This window comes from Pleurodeles waltl, chromosome 4_1 (assembly GCF_031143425.1).
Source record: "Pleurodeles waltl isolate 20211129_DDA chromosome 4_1, aPleWal1.hap1.20221129, whole genome shotgun sequence".
NCBI classification, from domain to species: domain Eukaryota; kingdom Metazoa; phylum Chordata; class Amphibia; order Caudata; family Salamandridae; genus Pleurodeles; species Pleurodeles waltl.
Window position 1 is genome coordinate 409,266,763 of NC_090442.1, and position 26,007 is coordinate 409,292,769.

Here is a 26,007-nt window from a genome sequence, read left to right on the forward strand (position 1 = left end):
GGAAAGCGGTGTTTCAGGAAATGCTTTACGCTGGTTCTCCTCATTCTTGGATGCACGTTCATTTCAAGTGCTGGACCAATCCTTTTACTCCAGCTTCTTTAAGAGCAGATGGGGAGTGCCCAAAGGCTCCTCTTTGAACCCTGCGCTATTTAATATGTACATGAGTCCATTGGCTAAAGTAGTGGAACCCGTTGGTCTCTCTTTAGTGTCTTACGTCAATGACACTCAGCTTGTTGTTTCCTTTTCCACCGACCAGAACTCCCTCAATTCTCTACTTACTCCTTGCCTTCAGGTTGTATCTAGGTGGATGTTAGATTCTAAACTGAAGCTGAACGGAGAGAAGACAGAGGTTATGTTTTTGGGTCCCCAGGCCAATCCAAACCTTACCTCCCCTGCTCGCCGGCTAATAAGAGATCTACCCGCACCCAATACAAACATCAAGAGTCTAGGTGTATGGCTAGATCCGGGGCTGACCATGGAGCATCAGGCAAAAATAATATCCTCCTCGTGCTTTGGCATACTTAGACGTCTCAGGAAAATTCTTAAAATACTCCTGTTCATTGCAAAAAGGATTATCATACAAGCTCTAATAATATCGCGATTGTACTATGGGAACGCTTTGTTTCTCAGAGCACCGAAATATGTGGTGAAAACATTTCAGGTGGTTCAGAATACTGCTGCCCGCCTTCTCTTTAAAATACCAAGCCATGAATCAGCCAGCTCGGCTCTGTTCTCTCTGCATTGGCTCCCCATGGAGCAAAGGATAACTTTTTTAAATCTCTATGCTACATTCATAGAGCCCTACAAGGCAAAGGCCCACCTTTTTTGAAAACCCTAGCCTCTTTCCATGTCCTTACAAGACATCTTAGATCATCCTCTGCTGCCCTTGCATCCATTCCCTGAATCAAAAAATCTAAATGGGGCGGAAGATCGTTGTCCTATCTTGGGGCCAAACGGTGGAACTCATTACCACTGAATCTATGACAAACTAGTCAAGAACTTCCATTTCTGAAGCTTTTGAAAACTTGGCTGTTTTAGTTGCTGGTCCCTAAGGTTGTGTCTTTGAGGATTTCCATATAGCGCTGGGAGGCCTTTGGGTAGCTATGCGCTCTATAAATGTTCATAACATAACTGTGACAGTTGCGAGGATTCAGTGACGGCCCTGCCAGTGAAAACACCTTTGGGGCCTAGTCACTGAAAAAACATGCCGATTTTTTAAAATTTTGCACACAATCTACTTTAAAATATACAACACCCTACTATGTGGGCAACAAAGGCTTCCCTCGCCTGTCAAAAAAAGTAGTTTTTAACAGCAGATTTTTTGGTTGTTGCAGTCTGGTTACAAAGGGAAGACTTGAAGCCATAGTTTACAGGACCATTCTGTGGATGACGCAGCTAGTACTTCAGTCCACATTTAACTTCCAGGCCCCAGGTATATTTTCTAGACCATATACCAGGGACATATGGGCCAGTTAAATATATCAATCGAGGATAACTGTGTTTAAGGGGTGGGGGTCTGGGTACGTTACTCCTATTCAGCAAGGCTAATGTTGCAAAGAGTTCTAAGTACAGCAAAAATAGGGTCTAGGAAAAGGTAAAAAATCTGGGGTTAATGTTCAGAAAAAGGGAATTTCCTGCACCTGTCATTGACAGAAATGTGCAAACATGGGAGACTGAGTTGGCATGGTAACTTACGAAAGTCAGCTGACATTTGGCACTCTCCAGCTGAGATGTCCGAACCTAAATATTGAGCACAGGGGAAGCACGATTTTATTGTTTATTATTTTATTGTGTTTTTTTATTTTATTCTGGAACCCTTGTGTCTTTTCTCAAACTGTTCAGTGAGAAGCCACAGTTAGTCAACCTTGCATTGTTCCAAAGAGGCACACTTCAAGTAGAAACTTAAGGAAAGGCAAGGATTCAGACTTTGGGAAAAGATGGATGTTGTATAAGTCAATCCTTGTGAGAGTAGCCGACTTGTGCAGTCCCCTTGAAAATTGAAAAGCATAGTCTTTACATATGCTTATTAGATGTGCTCCCCTGCCCTAGTCGCTATGGAGGCAGTACTGTTGACATCACATCTCACAATTAGACTTCCTACAAGGTAAAAGGGACGCTCTTTAGACAATAATTCTCTCATTAGATCTAGTAGAGACTTCTAGCTGCAGATTCCTTACATTTGAATTTCCCGGTGTCAGAATGGATCTGAAAGATTTTCATGAGCAGTACCTTTGCATGCTGGTAGGCAGTGTTGATTTTGCTCCACGTTAGTCGTTGGTGTCGTCGGCGCCGGAAGTGACATTGCGGTTCCCATATAGGCACCACCCAAGCACACTGACGTCAGTTCTTTTCTTTCCGTGTTAGTCAGTGCTGATCTGGCGAAGAGCTACCCCTGAGTAGCTTTTTGACCGGCTTTTCAACATTTTTCCAGATAATTGTGAGGATTTCCTCCTGGTGTGATAAATCCTGTCTTCCTAGATGACATGATTCTAGGCCCTGTGTAACCTGTCAATAGCTGATGTGGGTGACAGACCCACACCTTGTCTGCCTGTGGTGTCGGGAGCGCAACTACGACTCTTAAGTGGTGCTCTGATTGCCGCTCCATGCACCCAAAGTCTTTGAGGTAGCAGTCCCTAAAGCTCATGATGGCCCGGCATGCGACTCCACGCAAATAGAGATCCTGGTCATGAGGAAGGTCCCTTGACCAATCGTGGAGCCCGAAGTCCTCATTGTCTCACTCAAAGTCAGGATGATCAGATAAGTCAAGGCACAAAAAGAGTAAGAAGTTGAAGAGGTCTTCGACTTTGCCTCATCTGTCATCCATCAAGATGAAGAATCAGCATTCAGTGCCTAGTTCCTCAGAGCCTGAGCTGACTCCTCACTTCCCCGACTTTCTGAGAGCCCCTCATTGCCTAGCTAAAGGTGTTATATAAGGCCGTGCACCTCATTTTTGGGTGTCTCGCCCCCTCCGACTTGCCTTCATGCCCTGGATGTGTAGAGGGAGCCACATCTGGCTCCACATCGGGGACTTCCGCCTCGGCTCCAGTGGGCCTCCAGATATCCATTGTTGGGTCCGGATCTCCATCTATCATACGAACTTGTCCTTCCCTATGTCAACTCTGCCAGTGCCCACCAGCAGCACCACCCCGGTTGTGATTCCCTGACCCCTACACTGAGCTGGGGGACGTTGTACGTCACTGCTTCTGACACCAGAAGGTTCGGACCCTGAGACCTATTCCCTTAGGCTAGGCCTCCGTGAAGAGTGGGAGGGGTCGTTGGACTCTGCAGAATACTAGCCCTACGGAGAAGACCCATTTATAGACTGGTGTGCGGCCCTGGGTGAAGCCAGTGGACTGAAAACTTCTCCAGATAATGGTCTGCTTTCTCTCCCTACCATGGCTACAGAGGAGGGAGTGCCATATGCGATGGTGCGGAGAGTAGTTGAGATTGTTAACTTTCAGTTGTCCTCAGTAGCAGTCAAGACTGACATCTTGACAGAGGTGTTGCATCCAGTTTCTTTGTCAGAGTCACTACTGATGTACTGTTAGGGACTTGGTCCACACAAAACACAGTGGCTCCAGTGCATAGTACGATTGCCTGCTGCCGCCATAGCCCCACCCCAGGTGACCTAAAATTCCTCACCCAACAATCCACCCCTCTACCCTGGAGAGCTTGGTGGCCCAAGCATCAACATCCTAAGCCTCCCTCTCCCACCCCCCCCCCCCCCCCCCCCAACCTCCCAGTTAGAGAATCCAAAAAGCTAGACTCTTTGGGGAAGAAGTTGTTTTCTTCTGCCAGCCTTGCATTGCTGTCTGTGAACACTGCATGGCTTTTTTGTTGTTACTCCCACACTCTGTGTGACACGGTTGCACAAGTGCCTCCACAGGCTTCAGAGGACTCCTGGGCTGTATACTCTCTCAGGCTGTTGCGGATGGGAGAGATGCAGCAAACTTCACAATACATAGTTGATTTTACATGACTGACTCGCTGTGCAGAATGGTTTCATCAACTATGACCTGAGGTGCCACATCTCAATGAGGACCTCTGGCTTTTTCGGGGATGTTCAAGCTTACCTTATGGACATACCCTTCGATGGCACTTGTTTCTTCCGAGACAAGGCAGATTCAGAGCTAAAAGGCTTTAAGGACTCTTGGGTAACAGCCAGATCTTTGGGCCTCCATGGCAGCCCCCATCATCCCAATCTGCTGTTCGTTCCTTTCGTGGCTACGAAACGGGCTTCCAGTTGCATCAGTTCCCTCCAAACCACTGAGCTGCGCATACTCCCAAGCCTCTGCATGGCCGAGGGCACAGTATCCACAAGCCTAATGGATCAGTTAATCAGCGGTGTGGTCAGCCCACCACCCCACTGGCAGCTGCAGCCTCCAAGCCCTCCTAATTTGCCCCTTTACCATCACGAGCACCCAGTTAGCGACAGGATTCACCATCACCTGCCCCACTAGCAGCCAATAACAATGGGCAGTTGTGTGTTGCAGATTGTCATAAGGGGCTACTCCCTCCCCTTCAAGGTTACCCCTCCCTCCATGGCACCATCCATTGACAGGCTGGCGGAGGAGCATCTGTCCCTTCTCTGTGAGGAAGTCACTGCTCTCTTGGCCAAGGGAGCTATATAGAGGGTTCCAGTGCTAGACGTAGGCTGTGGTTGCCATTTCCACTAGTTTCTGGTTCCCATAAAGGGTGAGGGCCTTCGCTCTATTTTAGATCTCCGAACCCTCAAAAACTCTTCCTCAAGAAGAAGAAATTCAGAATGCTCTTGCTGGCTCAGGTCTTGTCTTCCCTGGACCCAGGAGACTGGATCGTAGCATTAGACTTGCTGGACGCTTCTTTCCACATTCCTATCCTGCCTGCCTATAGAAGTTACCTATGGTTTACTATAGGCCAGGAGCACTTTCAGTTCACTGGGCTTCCCTTTGGCCTTCCCAGCACCCCTCTTTTATTCACCAAGGTGATTGCAGTGGTTGCAGCTCATCTGCAGAGATCAGGAATGTCAGTCTTCCCCCTATCTTGAGTAGCTGTTGAAGGAGGGCTCGTCCCAGGCTGTTGTCGCCCACCTCCAGACTATGGCGAATCTCCTGCACTCACTGGGGTTCTCTTTAAACATGCTAAAGTCACACCTGAGACTCTCTCAGATGCGTCCCGTTCTGGACACGCTGCAGTTTCAGGCTTTTCCTCCTGAGCGGCAAATCCAGGATATTCAGTCTATGATACTGATGTTTCAGCCACTATCCCGGATTTCGGTGAGACTGATTCCGAGGCTGCTGGGCCTCATCTCCTACATCCTGGTATTGGCACATGCCTGCAGGCCTATGCTGGCTCTACAGTGGAACCTGAAGTTCCAGTGGGTGCAGTATAGAGAAATCTCTCCGACATTGTCCAAATTGCGTAAGGAACTGCGAAAGGCCTGTGGTGGTGGCTAACCGCGTTTGGGTCAGAGGCAGGTCCCTTTGCCTTTCCCAACTGTATCACACTGGTGAGGGAGTGAGATTGGGGTGGGGAAGGAAGGAAGGAAGGAAGGAAGGAAGGAAAGAATGAAGGAAGGAAGGAAAGAATGAAGGAAGGAAGGAAAGAATGAAGGAAGGAAGGAAAGAATGAAGGAAGGAAGGAAAGAAAGAAAGAAGGAAGGAAAGAAAGAAAGAAGGAAGGAAAGAAAGAAGGAAGGAAAGAAAGAAGGAAGGAAGGAAGAGTAATGGACACTTTGTCAAGAGGCTCTGCGTCTCTGGACTTGGTTGGTGTAACAGGGTTCTCTGAACGCAAGGGCAGACTAGATTAACTCCCCTGTCACTACCTAGCAGATCAAGAATGGCACATCCATCTGGAGGTGGCACAAAGTCTTTCAGCAGGGGGGCGAGCCTTGATTAGATCTGTTCACCACCACGGAGAAAGTGCAATGTCAGCAGTTTTGCACGCTGGAGTTTCCAAGGCAGCTGTTGCTTGGAGATGCCTTCCGTCTCGAGTGGAGCTCATGCCTCCTGGATGCCTTTCTGCCCATACCACTCCTTCCCAGAGTTCTCAAGAATATTAGGAATGCCTGGGCCTAAGTCATTCTTGTAGCTCTGGACTGGGCATGGAGAGTCTGGAATCTCGAGCTACTGAGCATGGCTAAAGTTCCTCTGATCAGACTACCCCTTCGGGAGGATCTTCTCTTGCCATAGCAGGGGAGGGTTCTTCACCCAGAACCGGTCCACTCTCTGCCTTCTTGCGTGGAGATTGAGCGGCTGCAGTTGACAGCTTTTGACCTTTGTCCCAAAGTCAGTCAAGTTCGGGCATCCCACCACCAAGACAGTATATCCTTGCCGTTGGAAAAGATTTGTAGCATAGTGTGCAGAGAAACATGTTGATCCTCTTTCTGTCCCCCTTTCTGAAATCATACCCTTTATTATTTCCCTTGCCCAGCAGGGCTCTGCTCTGGACACTCATAAAGGGTTATCCATCTGCTCTTTCTGCCTTTTTGCCACTACCTGACTGTAGAAAGCACCCTTTTTGGCATGGTTAGCCCCCACTTTGTGCCTGGTATCTGATTTAGTTTCGACTGAAAGTGCACTAGGTTCCTGCCAACCAGGTCCTCCGTGCCAGATCTCCTTCCCCTAAAACTGCACTGTTTGCCCAATTGGCAGAACAGTTAGCACCCTCTGTAATTTCCTAGTAAATGGCAGCCCTGGTAGAGGGTCCCTAAGGGATGTAGCACGAATGGCGCCACCCTAGAAGACCCCTCACTAAGCACATGACAGTCTGCCATTGTAGATAAGTGAAAACACAAGATGGCACACAGCCTGTGTGCCCTGTCCCCCCTAACACTGCTTATAATATATGTAAATCACCCCTCTAGAAGGCATTACAGCCCTCAAGTCCCCTATTGTACAAAGGTTCCTAAAGGGGCTTATTCATCTTTTCCTTACTTCACCATGTATAATGCCTCAAAGGCATCTCCTTCTGGTCTTAACTTTCAAGCCTCTCTACAATTGTCCCCTCAGGCTTCTGACTTTGAAAACAGCCTTCCTTGTGGCAGATGCATCTACCCACAGAGTGAGCTGCAGCCCTTATCTTGTAAGCCTCCATACGTCTTTGTCTACCTTGACAAATTGGGGTTGAAAGTTGTCACCACCATTTCATGTAGGCCAATCAATCACACTGCCTGCGTTTTTCGCTCCTCCACATCCCACATACCAAAAAAGAGCATTGTCGTTCTACCTTGATCGAGCAAAGGAGTTCCAAGTGGGTAACCAACGCTTAGAGGGGTATGTTGGTGCGAAGAAAGATTGAGCAGTGCAGAAGTGGACCATCTCTAGGTGGGTTGTGCTCTCCATTATGATTTGCTAAGCACTGGCCAAGAAGCAGTGTCCTAAGGACTTGCAAGCTCATTCTCCCAGAGTTAAACCTGTGATCACTGTGTTAGCATGCGTGGAGTACTGGTGCTAAACATCTGCCAGGCAGCAACGTGGGCTTCTCTGCACACATTTACCAAACACTACTGTCTGTACAGTCAGGTCTGTAGGGATGAGCACTTTGCCCGTTCTGTATTACAGGACCTTTGGTCTGTAATTTGTCTTGCAGACCCACCACCAGGCAAGTATTGCTTGGTAACTGTTCAAAGGTAAGGAAAATGCAGCTGGAAGTTTCTATCAGATGAACTACTTCCTTACCTTCGGTAACACTTTAGCTGATAACCTATATCTAACTGCAGATTCCTTACTGACCCACCGATCGTACCCGCTGTGCGAACTGATTTCTTGGGTTTTGGCGGACACCTTTCAGGGCTCTGGTTTGTACACCAAGTAGCTGTTGGCATTCCTGGGTGGTGCTTATATTGGAACCAAAAAAGTCCCTTCCGGTGTGGATGCTGACAAATGCAGAGCTGATCAACACCACCTACCAGCGTACAGGGGTACTGCTCACAATAATCTTCTAAATCCAGTCTGACGCGTGGGAAATGCAAAGGTAAAGTTTCAATAGACTATTGCTGTGTTAGTGTAGATGAAGATGCACATTCATTGACAAGCTTGAGTGCAGTACTGGCATAATTCGGTAGAAAGGCCTGTAATAGCACTTTAAGTAAGTTGTAACCACGACTTTGCCTCTTTGGTTATGGTAATGGTGAGTTAAATGCACTGTCTCAGAACCTTTGACTGTGTGGTAGGCCTTAAGAGAGACTACACTTCTAGGTTGAAGCCTATCAAACAGCCAAGCTTTCTGGTTTGCTTACGACTTCTTGTGGGAATTCTGAAAGCTTCCCTGAGAATGGATTCCGTCCATTGCTGACTACTGACTTTGTGGTTTGTAACTCAGTTTCTGGCATAATGTTTGTTGGCTTTGTTTGTTTTAGGCTTCTCTGCTTGAATTTGCCTCTCCTATAGTCCAAACCATGTTTACTGTATTCTCCACACACTCACTTTCTGTAAACAGGTCTTTAAATCTTGTTCTTATTTTGTCACATTTTCTGTTCATTTGAAGACAGAGGTCAAATGTCAGGCTCTGTCTTCTGGAAGCTTGGTGTTTTCTTTCCTTTCTCTGACTTCAAAGTGAGAGAATTTATGTGACAGTTCTGTTGAATATCCATGTGAGAGGAGAAGGTGTGTGATTTATTTATTGTATTTTTTTTTTTTCCTCTTTGTAGCAGAGAAAAAAATGTACTGCGCTGATTTGGAATATATCAGAATTAGTACAAATGAACCACATTTTTTGTAATTTTGAAGTGTGATGGAAAGAAGTATTTGAATGCAATCAAAACGTAACAATACTGTAAGGTACATTTACCCACATTATCGTTTGTGCACAGTAAAACTGCATTTTGGTGCAAATATCTAACCTTTAATTGAAAATGTGTAGTCATGTGCATATGCTTCACTAAGCAACTCCTCGCTATGCCTGTCCACACTCTGCCACCCCACTCTACACCACGCCACTCTAAGACAGTCTGTGGTATGCCACTCAACTCCACGCTATGCCTTGCCACTTGACTTCACGCCACTCCAATTTATGCCACTCAAGTCACGACACAACACTCCGCTCTACACCCCACCACTTACCTCAATCCAGTCTTACCTCAATCCACTACAGTCCACCTTCTCCACTCCAACCTACCGCACTCCAATCTACCCCATTCCACCAAGCTCCAATCTACTCCACCCCATCATGCCCCTCCCTACTCTAACCAACTCCACTCCAATCTGCTCCCCTCTAGCCTACCACATTCCACTCCAATCTATTCTAATCGACCCCAGTCCCATCTGTCCCACTCCAATCTACCCCACTCATTCTACTCCACTTCACTCCAATCTACCGTACTATAATCCTCCCAGTCTACCCAACTACAATGTACCCCACCCATCTGTACCCCACTCCAGTCTACGTCAGTCTACTGCATCCACTCTTCTGCAATCCTCCCACGCCAATGCAAACTACCTGGTGTATCCCACTCCACTCTATTCCAGTCTACCCCGCTCTGTTCTAGTCTACCCCTCTCGACTCTTGTCTGTTTTACACTACTCCAGTCTACCCCAATCCCACCCCACTCCAAACTACCCCCTCCATTCCATTGTACCGTGTTTTAACTCACCCAATCTACCTCACTCCAGTCTACCCCAACCTACGCCACTCCAGTCTACCCCAATATATCCCACTCCACTCTACCCTGCTCCAGTCTACCCCAACCTACCCCTATACAATCTTCCCCACTCCAAACTACCCCACCACATCCCAGTCTACCCCACTCAACCCCAATGTGTCCCACTCGACTCCAATCTGCCCCAATACAAACTACCCCTATCTACCATACTTCCATTTCAGTCTATCCTACTAAAATCCACACAATCTACCATACTCCACTCTACCCAATTCCAGTCCAGTCTACCCCACTTCACTCTACCCTGCTCCACTCTAACCCAGTCCCCTCCAGTCTTCCCTAATCTACCCCACTCCACCTACCCCAATATACCCCGTTCCACTCTACACTGATCTTCCTTAACCCAATCCAGCCTCTCCACCCGAATCTACCCCACTCCAGTCTGCCCCATTCGTCCCCACTCCAGTCAACCCCTACCCCACTCCTCCCCCCCCCCCCATTCTACCTCATTCCACACTACCCCAGCCCACCCAACTAACTTTTAGCCATGCTGAACAGTAGCCACACTGTTGTACAACATGGATGAAACACATTGCCAAAGCCAGTAGCTCTTGCTCATGCAAGACCTATTGGCTTGCCAGTGCTCATTTGTTAAGTGTCTAACGTCCACAAACCAGTGTAACGAGAAAAGAAGCGGTCCGTACCGAGCAGTCAACTCCACAATTGTGTTTTCCAGAAAAGGGTACTTTGAGTGGGTTTGGGGTTTCTTAAGTGGCTGAAGAAGTACTATGTCAAGCCAAGGGTGCATGCTTGTGCACCATACACAATGCTGGAGGAAAAGAAACTTGGTCTCCAGTGCTATCAGATGGCTATTTTCACACTGTCTGGTAGATGTGTGTGGAGTACCAACTTTAATGATTTGCCTGGGCTGCTTTATTCCGCCATCAGTGACTTGCATGTCTCCCACTTCTCTGCAATCTCTATCACAGCTGATGCATAGCAGTTTCACCCCAGATTTGATACTAAAGTTTGCCCCATTTGATGTGTGTACAAGATTAGAGCACGTGGAGGAGTCTGCTCACCTTGTGTATTTGTGTGCTATGCGTCCCACACCTCACAAAATGGTTCACCTGTACGTATTTTATAGTACCTCACTCCAAGTGTTCAAATACCATTATCTCCGATTCCCAAAGTGCTCCATACAGTGTACGTACCTCACCACTAAACCAGGGATCACAGTGTGGTGTGGGGCACAAAGACCTATTGCTCTTTGTCACAGAAAAAAATACACCATGACCCATTGACATTAGATATGTCCAGGGTACCATAACGTGTTATGGAAATGATCACCTTTTTAAGCAGTCATTTGTGTCTTGGGATTCAATGAACTGATTCATTCACCACAGGGATTCCAAATCTTTTACATTTTTATCCATACAAGGTCAATGAAATAAGTACCGTTGTTGTGAGCTACAGTACCTGTTATTCAGTGGAGAGGAACTGTCAAGATGCACTTATCTTGAAATCCAGATCCAAAATGTGTAACCTTGCACAATTACCCTGTACGTCAAAAGTAGCCTTGGGGAAAGGTGATTGAGACGAGAGACCCTGGAATCGTTTCACTGCCTGTTTGCACAGTTGTGATTATTACACACTACAGGAGCATTGATATGTTAAAAAAAACAAAAAAAACAACGGAAGCCTTTTAGTATACATGTAGTATTGAATCAGGCAGCTAACCTTTGATATTGTACATGTCTCTGCTTTTCGCTCTATCCTGGCTTGAAACTCCGACTTTTACCTGAACTTGCATACTATGCAATAACTTTCTGTTTATATTCACTGTAACAGGTTGATAACATATTCTTTTAACGAGAAGTCGCCCGTGCCAATGCGATTGGACTAATTTCCCTCTGTGGAAACGGAGGAATTAATATTGTTTCCTTAATCCCATCTAATTGACCCTCGTGAAGAACTCCTTGTGAAAAGAGAGCACGAGCGTCTGTACCATTCAAGCAATGTGCAAGAATGTTTCTTCTTATTAATCTTTCGTTGACTTTCCCTCATTAGCAAATGAAAAGGACACTAGTAGCAAGTTTGGTTCAGCAACTATATATCACGATTGCCCAGCACCAACACTGTGGACCATGAGGAGGTTCTACTCTAGGCATCTCAGATGGCCTCGCCATTTGCAGTCCTGTGGCGCCGCGGGTCAAAGGTCCCTTACTATTAATCAAGTGTTCACTGTAGAGCTCCGTTCTGAGATGCCAGAGTTTTCACAAACGAAGGTGGCTCTCTGCGCACAGATCATATAGGGAGAAAAAAAAGGGGAACTGTAGCTCAACGTGTACTTTTATTGGCTGTTGGTTTGTTTTCTTTGTTAGAGAGGCACAAGATGCTACTGTTTTTTTTTCTGTGCCTTTTCTCCCGGCTTCACGTGGCATGTAGGTTGTTGCTACATCCTCTTGTAACAGCTAGAATGAGACTGACGAGGATGTAGGGTCCCGATTACTTACTGGTAATCTTCCTTATTCGGAGTCCTAGTCTTCTTCCTGCCAGCTCTGGAATCCCACATCTCCCTACCCTGTGTTGTGTCCTCCGCATGGAGGGCTAAATTGCTTGCGAGTTCAGGTCTTATTGTGGGGGTGTTCCTATGCATGACGGGGAGGAGCCATAGATTAAGACTAGGTATCCCGGTTATGAAACCTTTTTTTTTCAGTTTACAATGGGTGACTTGCCACTGTTGTGTTCTGAGGGCTGCAGTGAGCAACTCTACTTAAAGGTAATCTTCATGACTCTGTCATCATCAGAGCTTTAACTCCACGGCGGGTTATTGGCCTTCATATTCTTTCTTGTTCTGATCCGAATATGTGTCACGTATTTTAGTGTGAAAATGTCAGTGTTTATTTTTAAAAGCAAATGTTATTTCAAATTTCACTAAGTGTCCCATATCCAGTTCACTGTTGTGTCAGTGGAATTTAAATTTGGGTTGCAAGAGGAATTAACACTGTTTTTATTTGCTGTGTGATTGTTAATTATTGAAATGCCGCTGACAAAATTGAAAATTCATTATATAGTGCAACATAGCTTATTTAAAAAAAAAAAAAAAAACTTTATTTAGTAAGATTTCCGGAAGGAGTGGGAGAAATCCAAAGGAAATTAAGCAGGGGAACAACAGACAAAGAACACAGACAAAGAACAATTCCACGTGGCAAGTAAATGGAGAGCGTGGAGAGAGCAGCTCATTTGCAGGGGTGTAGAGCATTGTCCATATACAGATCACAAATATCATATGACCAATAAGAAGGAAGGGGGGAGAAATCAAGTCTCAGCATCATGGTCCGATGTAGAGTCCAGCGTTAGGGGATAATCTGAGTGGTTGCCATGCGTCTCTTGATCGGGAGGGGAGCGGTTGCAAAGAAGCGTAAAGTTCACTGTTGGTATCACAATATAGCATGTCTTCGAGCCAGATCGCTACAGTAGGGAGCCTGATGCTGCCCCAGTGGATTGCTACCTGTCTTTTAACTAGAAGCAACATAATGGCAATGAAGAGCCACAGGCTGTGAAGAAGTAGCTTGACATACCCCAGCAAGGCCTTTAAGGGATTGAGTTCAAGTCTGTTCCAGCATGCGAGACAACATGGAATAAATCGCCTCCTAGTATGATTTTATGATGGGTGCATTCCCAAATAAGATGTACAAAGTCAGCCTACTCCATATTGCATTTAGGGCAATGATGAGATTTTATTTTGAGTTTTGCCAGGGCCTTAGGGTTCGTACATGCACAGTGGAGGTATTTGTAGTGTAATAGTTTCTGCCTATGATTATTGGGCACTAGCTTGGTTTGTGTGCAGCAGTAGTACCAAGTCTTGTCTGTGATGGAGTTTTCCAAATCATGCTCCCAGGCAGCTCTAGCCTTCTCTGTTTCAGTGGGCTTGAGTAGCAAAGAGGTGTGAGTCTGGATATGAGGTGGCAGTTGTCTGGAGTGGAGATTACTAGCGTGAAAAGGAGGGGGGGGCTCCTTAAATTCCTCAGGGTACGCATGTATGTTGTTTTGTAGCCCACTGTGTGCGCGGTGAAAGATGAAGCTGTCCACGTGTGTGTGCGCTTCCCTCCGCCAAAGCAGTGCTTGGTTCAGTGGTATCATCAGCAAACAAATCACCCACTGCATGTTAGCTTGTGTGAGCTAAGGGAACATTGTACTCCTCTTTTCCGGGTGGGAGGGAACCATGGGTTTATTCACAAGGGGTAGATAATATAGTTGTAGGACCGGTACCCCAAAGCTGCCCCGTTCATAGGGGAGCATCAGCATTTCCCAATGAATGCAAGTTTGGCAGTTGGCCTAGAAAAGGCGTGTAAGAATTCCCTGCAATGTCGCAAAAAAGCTGTTAGTGTAATGGGAATATTTAAGAACAAATGCAGGAATCGAGGCAGAACCACCATTTTGGGTCAAGTCAGGAAACAGGTACAGGATTGCGCCCTGATGCTGAAAGTCACTTTCTGCAGGCCACGCCCCGGTCCCTGAAGTTAAGATGCTAGGCAATGATTGCACATGGTGGCGCCCCAAGACCTGGACGCAGTCTATGGGATCTATGTGCTCTTTAAACAATAAACGTGTCTGTAGAACCTACCTGACCAAACCGATCCACTGTTAAGCTTCTCCACAAAGATATCTGTGTGTCCTGTGTTAGTAGTTTCCACAACCGCAGCAATGCCAATGGTATTGCAGTAGGAGTGAGACTCCAAGCCTTCGTTTTTAGCAACTGTAGCTTTGATTAGGCATTCATACTTTTCTGGACACTTCAGAGCCTCCGTGTCCTCGACTTCCAAGATCCTGTGCTCTGTACCGTCCTGTCGGGTCGCCTGGCGGTCAAGACGCTCATTAATAGGATACAGGCGAGTTGTCAAGGTACCTACCTACTCTCGTGCCTATGGCTTGAAACCTGTCTGTAATTCAGCCATAATTGTAGCTGTGCCTTCTGTTGTGGAGTCAGAGGTCCCTAGGGAGGGGTGGGGTGAGGTGGTAGCGGCTTATGCACCGGAGGGGGATTGTTGCCAGCACGGTGTCTTCGTGGTCTTGTTGGAGAGCTGTTTTTGCTTAGGACCATCACGCCGCATAGCGCCTGGAGGGTTGACTTGTTTGGGTGCCAGAAATAAGTAGGGACAGGGCTGATGTGTGGGACATCCCTGTACTTGAAGGATTGTGGCAGTAGAATGGCACTAGCACGTGTCCACAGGCCGTGACAATGCTGGGTTCACTCCTGGTGGCAGATACAGCAAATTAATAACCGAGTAGGAGAGCATCAAAAGTTGTGATTGTTTTTGTATCTATGGCCCTGAAGTAACATTGTGTATATGCACTCCGATGGTATGAGCAGCCAGGAGAATCCTCCGGGTGGGATGCCAGGCAGGCAGGGAGAGAGGCTGTTGGGGGTGGGGAAGAGGAGTGAAGGGGGAGTAAGGCTAGGAGTGGGGGGAGGGGGGTTTAGATGCAGCAGTTTTCTGGCCCACTGCACTGTGATGAGGGCCGCAGGTGAAGAGGGACCTCGTGTGGGAACCTCTCGGCTGTGCAGGGCTTCCCAGTAGCAACAGTAGGCAACAGTCTCACTGCTGGTGCAGACTCTGGCCGTAATCAAGCACCCTCTCCGTTGTCTGGGGAGGCCATCACAAGAACTCAATAAAAATGGCAGTGTTGCAAGCCCAGTATCGCAGGGTCGGAACCAAAGAGAGCCCGCAGAGCCCAAGGCACCCACACTGGCCCCGCTCTCAGGTTCTCCCGTGGACCCTGGTTCCATAGGGCCTCCGAGAGCCGAGAGCCCCTTACAGGTATGCATACACTGTTTGGAGGCCAAGTATGTGTGCTGCATTCCTGTACCATACAGGCTAGGCGTCTAGGTGCGCTATATAGGCTAGGTGTCTAGGCACGCTATATAGTCTAGGTGTCTAGGCAATCCTCTTATGTCATCTGTGGACAGCAGTTTACAGGCAGCTCCTATGGAGCTTCAATGACTCGTGGCTATCTTGGTCGGCGACTTGGCCACGCCCCTCTAGTGCAACGTAGTTTTAATATCAACCACGCACCTTATATTGTGAACAAATGCAAATACTGGCTACAGAATTGTGCTTTGTATTGCTCACCTCACCTCAGGTCAGAGTAATTTAAATCGTACTAGTAGAAGCAATACAACAGCTGTATGACTTTTCTGTCCTACCCCAGAATGTGCCATCCGTTTCTTGCTTTTGTACTTCATTGCTTCAAACAGACCAGGAGCCACCTTGTGTTCTGCAGAAAATACCTTTTTTGTGTTAAGGCGTTTTTCTGAAAATCTCCTCAATCCTTTCCCCCTTACACGGTGCAGCTTTCCAGTATAAAAGGAATTTTTAAACTCTTTGCACTGTGATTACATACGGCAGAGAAAATTAAAACCGGTGTGAAAACCATTTACTGTACACGTTTCGTAGATCAAAATACCAGTTCTTCTGGTTATCTTTCTATTTTAAAGCTTCCTTTTTATCTAAGTTTGGAGAGAATTTATGCGTTTTACTTCACCGTTTGACAGGACGTAAGGAATTAATAGAAAGGATCTAATGGGTCTAGAAATCAGAAAATGAAGGCAGAAGATGAAAAGAAAATAATAGGCTGTTTAATTGTTAGCGAGCAAGCACTTATTTTCTCTCCCCTGCCTTCTCCCCTCACACCTGTTCTGTCATGAATAGAAATTGTCTGACTCTTCAGTGGTGATCTCGCACTGGTAATGAACTAAATATAGTGCGATAAATATGCCTCGTTGTTCACTGAATCAAGGGAGTGCTGTTAACACAAAGTATGATCTGCAATATTGAGAAAATGTATGTGAACATCAGATGCTGATGTTATGTACAGCTTGTCTGCTTATTTCAGTCTTTTTAGGTCAAGTCCTATCAGACAGTGCAGTTGTCTGGTTTGCTAAAGGCATCTTAGGGCCATTAGGAAAACTTCCCTGGGAATGCATTCCACCATTGCTTACCATTGGCTTTGTGGTTTGTATCTCACATTTTCTTGCTTTCTATTTGCTGCCTTTATTTGTTTTAGGCTGTCCAGCTTGAGTTTGTCCTTCCCGAATAGCATTTCCTGTTTACTGTATTCTTCCACTGATTGCCCTCTTTCTGTAAACAGGCCTTTAGATCTTGTTTTTATTGTGTCACATTTGCTGTGCATTCAAAGACGGAAGTCCAATGTCAGGCTCTGTTTTCCGAGGGATTTTGGGCTTTTTTTGACTTCACAGTGAGGGTTTGTGACAATCCTGCTGTGAAATAAATACTTTTTTTCTAGCACACAATACAATTTAAATGTCAGTAAATCAACTCTGCAGATATTTCACATGTCAGAATTAGGAAAACACAAATGAAGCACTTTTTTGGTAATTCTGAAGTGTGGCGAAAAGGATTATTTTACTACTGTCAGAACAAATCGATACACTGGGTAATTACATTTCCACACATTATCGTTTGAGCGTTGAATACTTTTATCAATAAAACTGGATGTCTTTGCAAACGTAATGGCCATTTCAACTGAAAATGTGTTTCCGTACTGGCAGTGCACTACCACACTATGCATATTACGCCATTCCATTCTACTCGGCACCGCTCTGTGCCATTGTACTCCACTCCAATGTACACTACTCCTTTTCACTCTACGTCACTTCACTCTATGCCACTTCACTCTGTCACTTCACGCCACGCCTCTCTAGTCTACTGTGCACCAATGTACTTTGTCAATCTGCTCTGCACCGCAACACAACACAACACCAGTGTACTCTACACCCCTCCATACCAGGCCACTCCACTCTGTACCACTCTACACCACTACACTCTGTGCCACTTCACTCTACATTGAAACAATCTTCTGTACGTCACTCCACTCTGCACCTCTTTACTGCCTCAGCACCACTCTACGCTAAACCACTGCTCCTAATGCCACTACCCCGAAGCAATACACTCTGCTCCACTCTACACTAATGCACTCTGCTCCCCTCTACACTAATGCACTCTGCTCCCCTCTACACTAATGCACTCTGCTCCCCTCTACACTAATGCACTCTGCTCCCCTCTACACTAATGCACTCTACTCCACTCAAAACCAATGCACTCTACACCAATCTACTCAAAGCCAATGCACTCTAGGCCAGTCTACTCAAATCCAATGTACTCTACACCATTCTACTCAAAACCAATGCACTCTACTCCACTCTACGCTGTACTCTACACCACCTCACTCTGCAACACTGCACTCTACTTTGCATCACCCCACCCCACTCCACTGCTCTCTACTCCACTGTAGTCTACTCTGAACTACCGCACTCTAGGTCACACTATTCTACTCTTCACTACTGTAGTCTATTCCACTGCATTCTAGGACGCTGCCAAGCTCTACGACATGCTGCTCTGACATACCTCTCTACAACACCCCACTCTCCTGTCTGCCAGACTTTTAGCAATGCTGAACACCAGTGCTGGTGTACAACATGACTAAGACACATTGGTAAAACCAATAGCTCTTGCATAGAGGACACCTAATGGCTTTGCTACTGCTTGTTTGGAAATTGAAGTCACTCAGACTGGGAAGTGGTGGTGGGTCTCTGTCATGTATTTTTATGTCCTGCAAACTTTGTTCCAGGGCAAGGTAGTGTGAGAGTGGTCTTCTCAAACGAAATGGATAGACTAGGATTTCTGCTTAAGCTAGTATGTGATAAAACCGGTTTCTCTTCTTTTAGATCATATTCACGGACTTCCACCTTCATATTTTTTTCCAACTGGAAACACAGCGTAACCCCTTAATGAGTCGGGTATTCTGGTGACACCCAATACATATTGTTTGGCATCAAGAAAAACTATTCATGTTTTTGTTCTCTGGGCCAGTAGACATAATCCTTGCAGCACAAACCATTTGCCAGATTACACTGCCAGAGGATGGTTGTGAAAAAGAGGATGACCTGAAGCTGCAGATGAACTGCATGTATCCAAATGTATAAAAAGTAATATTAATTAACGCAAAACCTTTACTATTAGGGAAGTGCTAGGTTATACAGTGATCAAAAAGTTCAACTTGGTTTGCTGACACTGGTTCTGATATTGCAAAATGTAACTGTGACTATTAGTAATGCTTTCTTGGTAAACTATGGTGCAGTTTTTAAGGGCCACCTTATATGCCATGTCTGCAAGGTATCATTTAATAAACGCATGCCAGTATTAAAAACAAAGAAAAGCCTAGAAGAGACCATGTAAAACCCTAATGGGCATTATGTAAAAAGTGCCCCCATTTTCAAAGTCCCATAAGTCAGCTTGCAGGTCTGTGACCTTGCATGATGCATATTTACAATTCTGAGGCATTCACACACTTTTGCAAACAGTAAGCCTGGGAGCGTGCAACACTCGATGTTTTCCAGGCATACTCCTAACAAACATTTGTGAATTCTATTTTTGCAGGTGCAAAATATACAATAGTATGTCTGCTCAGTAAGTGCAATGTGCTTGTAAAAGCTTTTGAACGTTCTTCTTTTTTTCTTCAGGGAAAAATGTTTTTCAGCGTCTGAAGGAACTCCTTCTCTTACACCCACATTTGGTGTTCCCTTTTTTAAGTGGGGGTGCTGTCCTTTTCTTACACTTGTCAGGAGCACATTAATGACCTTTTCTGGGGTAGGAGGGAGATGGAGAGGAGCTAGAGAATACCCTTAAACATGTAAGTTATTTTACACTAACTCCCCGTGGCATACCAGCCCCCAAACGATCCTTCCACAACAATTGGGATTTTTTTGCCTGTTCACTAGGCGCAGAGGCAAGGGGAGGTGTTTTACCAACGTCCATAATCCCAAACACGCTACTTAAATTGAATTGAAATAAACTCATGTGAACATTAAACAAACAGCGTGTCACTCATTGTTAACCTGCCTGGTATCTAGCTGGGGAAATAACTTTTAATTGGGGACCCAGTTATCCATCGACTGTTGGGTAGTACCTGCTTACAGCAACCTCAACTGAAGAGTGCCCTATGTTTTTGCCAACACACGCCCACAAGCAATACGATTGGATGGAAATGTTCTTCAAGTTTATTAGCTGGCAAGGGATGGGTTTTTAAAAAAGTAAGCTTTACATTCCAAAACTGCAATAATATGGTCATGTGATGATTGTGTTATCAGTGAAAGATGATGATTTCTGAGAACTAGCAGAAGTCATGAGTCGAGTGTATTTTTGCTTAAGAGGCTTTCAGGCACTGGGATAGGGTAAGGCGCAGCTATAATCTCACTGAGTAAGTGCAACTTTAAAGGAAGCTGGTTTGAAGAGGATAAGGCTTTGATAGATGTAGATTGCAGTGTGTTGCTGCCTGAATTATCCGGACCCCATGTGGTACAACTGGCTTCAAACAGTGTGTGTTACAGTTGTGAAACTGAGAGGCATGCTTCAACTGCAACAGTGAAGATAGTTACTGAAAGTAGGGAAATTTAAATTTAACAGATCTCCATTCATATAGGTATCCACTCCCTTCGACCTGTAAGATTGTTTACATGATATGCAACATAAAATCCAACCAGGATCCAAAGACCGGACTTGGTTCTGTGAGTGTCAAAAACACAGGTTCCTGGCATTCGATTGGGACAAGGGCAATACAGTTGTGAGCAAAAGTAGAACATATATAGCAAAAAAGGATGTCGTAAGGTTTTGGTTAAGACAGGACATTTCGCTGTGGTCTGGTGTGTGGGAGCAGGGATCTTCATTAAATTATCAGTTTACGAGAAAGGACGCCATTCATCAGGGAGAAATCCCTGCTGCTGTTATTGACAAGTCTTTGGATCTTTGAAGTTGCCTGAAATTAATCAGGAGTTGCACATCACGTTAATTGTCATCACAGTGTCTGATATATTTCCAGTCAATAAGGAGAGGTTGATATGAGTTAAATGGTTTTATTAATTGAATCATTTAGTAATTAAATGTTATTAGACTTCTATAAAGGCATCAATTGGCCATTAGTTTAGTCAATAATCAAAAGTAATCAGTATAAATGCATTAAGCACGTTCCATAAAGGAAAGAATTCCTATTCTAGGAATGAGAATGAAAAGTGAAGAGTTCTACTTCGAGAGAGATCATAAGCATAAAGCTTCGGCATCAAATATCGTCTTAATAAATCAATAGTCAGTGGAAGACAGAACTCCTCATAAAGAGAGGCTCAAGAAAATCAGTCTCAAAGCAACATGGAGTAAAATGAAATGTCCCTGGAAAAATGTGGAATGAGTTAACCTGCTCTGGGAACATGCACTATTATAGACAACACATATTTCTTCAGTGATGCAGTTCTCCGTTTCTTCTTTCTCCAGCCAGCCAGTTATCTTTTAATGCTCTAATGTGATCTGGATCACTGCTTGTTTTCTCATCAGGAACTACAGTGAACTTAAGCAGTGGTGTTGAATAAAACATTTATCAAATACAGTGTTTTCTCTCTTCTTTCACTTAATTCACTCCGTTTAGAAATGCTGCATCTTCTATATGAACGTCTTAATTACCTCATTAAATAACAAATCTCTCTAAGTGGTCTTTGTGTAGGTAGACACATTTGCAGAATTAGATGAAATATGAATGCAACTATTAACATGAAAAAAATGTTAAAGGGAAGGTCAGGAAATAAACATTTTGTGCAAATTATGCATTCGTTAGTCATGTTAGGTAACATAGCTAACTATTCAGGACTAGTGTGAGTAGATATAGTTGCCTACTACAATTTTGCGTTTAAAAAAAATTATTTTCATTAAAGCCTACAGGTTAATTCTGGACATTATTGCATTATTTTTCTCAACAATGTAAAACTTTACAGCAAGTGCTCTATGTGGTGGAAAGCTATTATACCTCCATAAACCTGATTGGCACAGGTGCGCACTCTTCATGCCTATTGTACACATTTTAGGTTGTCTTGCCTGTTAATAAGTTCATTGAGAAATATGTAAATAAGCATGCCCTTTAATAGGAAAATTAATATAACAAAATACTAGTTGCAAAGTACTGGACCTAATTTATATATATCTTATTTGGTTGTTACAGTGACCTCTTTGAAAAGTCAACATAATGATGAGTGACGCAAGTGACATGTTGGCAGCTGCCTTGGAACAGATGGATGGCATCATAGCAGGTAAAAGAGTAAATGTAGAACTTTTTAGAACAATATGATTCCCATACAATAATTCTGGCAATATTTTGTTTCTAATGTAGTACTAATTTACAAACAATGACTCCATGCCCAATAATAACTTTGTATCATAGATTAAAAAAGCAAGCAGATTGTGGTTTCAGACAGCTATCCAAAAGCAAAGATTTAGAGCCAGATGTACTAAGCTCTTTTGCGGTCGCAGACGACTAAATTTGCCTTTTGCGAATCCAAAATGTCCTTGTTGCATGTACCATCCTTATTTTGCGAGTCAGTATCCGGGAGGAAGGGGCATGCTAAGGGCGTCCCTTCGTAATTGCCACTTGCAGGCACATGTATGATTGTTTTGTGACTGGGAATGTCGTGGCAAGATAATTACCACCAACTTCAAGCTGGTGGTGACCCATTCCCAATTGGGGTGCAAACATTTTTTAAGAGTAGACAGTGGTCCCATGGACAACGGCCTTCTCTTAAAAAATGAAGAGAACTTTTAATTTTTCTTTTTGTAAGGAAAATGGGTTGCATTACAAAACAAACTTTTGCAGTGCAATAGGTCTCGCTTTTACTTGAGTTGGAGCTATTGGCATTGTAAATACATAACTGGACTTTTTTACCACTTTGATCGGTCAACCCTGCCCCATATTTTGGTCCTTTCTGCCACATAAATCTAGTGGCCTTGCATATAACTAAAGGGCTAGTAGGCCTACTGGAACATTTATTTTTAAAGAAGGCCCTTAAGACACAAGCTACTCCCAGGTGCAAAACATATTTACTTGGCAGTTGGTACAGGCAACATTGCCTGTGGGCAGTGAACAAATAATTGTACTTCCAAGAATGCATGCTTACTGGATCACTGTCCCTTTTATTGCATTCTGGGGCCACAAACAAAATGCCCATGGGTTTTCACACTCTTGAGGAGAACAACCTCACATGATATTAATGATCCTCAGTCAGTCTTCAACTGAAATATTAGTCATGAAATATTGACCATTGTACAGCATAATCAGCTGTAAGCTCTCCTCAAGGTTAGTTTTATAAATACATGGACACACAGTTCAAGTTTCACAGACTCAAACATGTGTAGTTTTGTTTCTGCTTTGTTTGGCTCTTTCAGATCTTTCAGGTCAGAATTTAGATCTGTCAAATTCTTAATGAAGGTCCTAATTCCTTTTATTGTTATCAGGGATAAAAGTGCTACAGTGTTGCACTTTAAGCTTCCGACAAATTAGCTTTCTAATTTTCATGTCATTCAAAAAAACTCCTATAGAAGGAATAATTGATTAAAATATATCTTCAACTATTTACGAATAACTTGCCCTTTCTGATCCTGGTCTCCTCTTCTCATGTGTTTCGTCTATGTTGTCAATATGATAAATATTAGGAAAAAACACTCCCAGGTAGCAAATCAGATACCATTCCCTAGGGAGACGATAATGCATAGTCCGTTTTGTAAGTGTGTTTCACTAAACCGTTCTCCGTTTTTTTTCCTTTAATTCCTTTCTTCTATCATCTCTGCCAAGGTGTGCTTGACCATGATAATACCTTGCCTTTTGCCGCAATAGACAGTTTGGCAAAACCACCTGCCCTTCATTTGAAACCCAGATTTAATCAATTTCTCTTTGAATGCAACCCAGTTTTGTCTGGTTTCTTTTTTTTTTTTTTTTTTCATCTTCTGGAACCTCATCCACAGGTGTAATAAACCCCAGGAATCGCGAGATCTTGTCCATTCAGTATAAAGTCCTGTCGTGTAGTTTCTCACTATCCTAATGAGACTAGTAGATTCGGGCGGCAGAATCACTTGTATTGCGGGGGACTGAGTCTGATCCCACACTAGGTGACATCTGTCGGTCTAATCCGGGTTTTGTTCTGGCTAACTAGCAGTGCCTCATCTCTACCCAAGAGCAGGGATGATTTGGCAACTGAGCGCATGACTCAAATGACTCCTCTGGGAAATCGTGATCACTTGGCTCTCATCCGTCTCTCCCAGTTACATTAGTCTCACGTATGCAAGGACAATCAGAGGCAGAGTATCGTTCAATAAGGTTTTATTGAAGCAACTGCATCTTAGATAATAAAGCATGTATTGCAGTAACTAGGACGATGAAGCATGACAGGATTAAAATGGTGACAAGGAGGGTAAAACACAAAAATAACTCTACCCTGTTGTCACTACAGTTTTTAAGAATAGTTCCTACCTAGACTATGTTGGAGCACAGCATGTTAAGCTCTAATTTTGCCCTTCAGGTTCCCCTGGGAAGACATCATCACTCATACCTGAGCAAAAGTCCTCTAGTCTAAGTAAGCAGCAGCAGCGAAGCAATCAGCATACAGTTGTGGCCATTTTGGCTGGAATCTCACTCTAACGTACATGGGTAAAAATAGTGTTTTTATAATAAAACATCTGATGTTCCAAGAAAGGATCCCCACGTAAGAGTGTGTATCTTTCTGTGAACATTGGAGACAAAGGCCCTCATTCTGACCTTGGCGGGCGGCGGAGGCCGCCCGCCAAAGTCCCGCCGTCAGGTTACCGTTCCGCGGTCGAAAGACCGCGGCGGTAATTCTGACTTTCCCGCTGGGCTGGCGGGCGGTCTCCTTCAGACCGCCAGCCAGCCCAGCGGGAAAGAGGCTTCCACGATGAAGCCGGCTCGGAATCGAGCCGGCGGAGTGGAAGCTGTGCGACGGGTGCAGTTGCACCCGTCGCGTATTTCACTGTCTGCGCAGCAGACAGTGAAATACATGTAGGGGCCCTCTTACGGGGGCCCCTGCAATGCCCATGCCAGTGGCATGGGCACTGCAGGGGCCCCCAGGGGCCCCGCGACCCCCCGACCCCCCCTACCGCCATCCGGATCTCGGCGGTCCGACCGCCGGGATCTGGATGGCGGTAGGGGGGGTCAGAATCCCCGCGGCGGTGCAGCAAGCTGCGCCGCCGCGGAGGATTCAATGGGGCCGCGGTACACTGGCGGGACCCCGCCAGTGGTGCCGGTCCGACCGCGGCTTTACCGCCGCGGTCGGAATCCCCATTGGAGCACCGCCGGCTTGTCGGCGGTGCTCCCGCGGTCCTCCGCCCTGGCGGTCAAAGACCGCCAGGGTCAGAATGAGGGCCAAAGTGTACCACTTTTGCTGCCAACCTATCTTACTACTGCCTTGAGAAAAGCAGAGTGAAAGAAATGTCTTGTTTAAGAACATAGTGCTGACCTAGGCGAAGACTAGCTAGATAGAGAAAATAAAACAATACCGCAAATGTGACTATTGTTAAAATAATATAACAGAGCTAGGATAAAACATATCTAGGTTAAAGTGCACAGCTACAGGCCTAGTTTGCTAAAATAACAGGTATAAAACTAAAGCTAAAATGGCTACCAACAGTCCCATGTATACTTGAATAGAATTACATGTCTGCATTCACTCGTTCCCACAAACATAGTATCAGTTCTGTATATACAAAGCTTTCCTACATATTTGTAGTCTAAAGCAAGCCTACCTTCTGTGTTAGCTACAGCATATGCATAATCATCTTTGTAAGTATGTTCCACTAGATCCGTTCTCTGTTTTCTCCTTTAATTCTTTTCTTCTATCATCAGTCCGATCCAGGAAAGTTTTCTTAAGTGGTAAAAGTGTGCATTATTTCTATGTGCATAGGCAGTCCCAAATGTTAGTGTAGGCTCAAAGAAACCTCCTACAATGTCAATATTTCTAGCTCTAGCAATACTACTCAAATGTTGGTTAACTGAAAGAAAAGACAATGTCAGAATTAGAATCGAAATATTGCATGCATTCCTGATTATAAAGCCTTGTTATTAGAAGACTGCAACTAATCACATATGTTAGTGGTAAACTATGATATGTTATTCCTTCTTGCACTGATGAAGGAATTTGCATACATAAATAACATTCTCTCACATCCATTGTCTCAACATAGTCATACAATAAGCAATATAAAACATTAGAAAAAAGATCTCCTTGTGAGCTGTCCAAGTGTAAGTATTTCTCATCCCCATTAAACTTCTCTAATTTAGGAAGGTTAGTAGTTTCTAGAGGGGATGTATAATTAGTTTCAGCTTTATCAGAAACACTTGTACTTATAATCAACAACAAACTTAACACACATACAACTGCCAATGCAACACACACATATTGCAATGGGTATTCATGGCCTGTAAAGAATCAAAAAGTGAAAGAAAAAGGAAAATAGATTAAACTTTGTAGCCAAAAAAGAATAAAAAAATAATCTTCAGTCTTCTTTGAGATTATTTCCAGCAGC

At 44.7% G+C, this 26,007-nt stretch overlaps 1 protein-coding gene across 9 annotated transcripts in view; it reads left to right on the forward strand.

The window, feature by feature from the left end:
- Positions 1-26,007, forward strand: part of PPFIBP1 (PPFIA binding protein 1) — a 736,231-nt gene that overhangs the window by 78,403 nt on the left and 631,821 nt on the right. For all 9 annotated transcript variants that reach the window (XM_069228637.1, XM_069228638.1, XM_069228632.1 and 6 more), the window contains exon 2: positions 21,644-21,731. In XM_069228637.1, coding sequence (XP_069084738.1) covers positions 21,668-21,731 — 64 coding nt within the window. In that variant the 5' untranslated portion in view covers positions 21,644-21,667. The remainder of the gene's footprint in view (positions 1-21,643; positions 21,732-26,007) is intronic.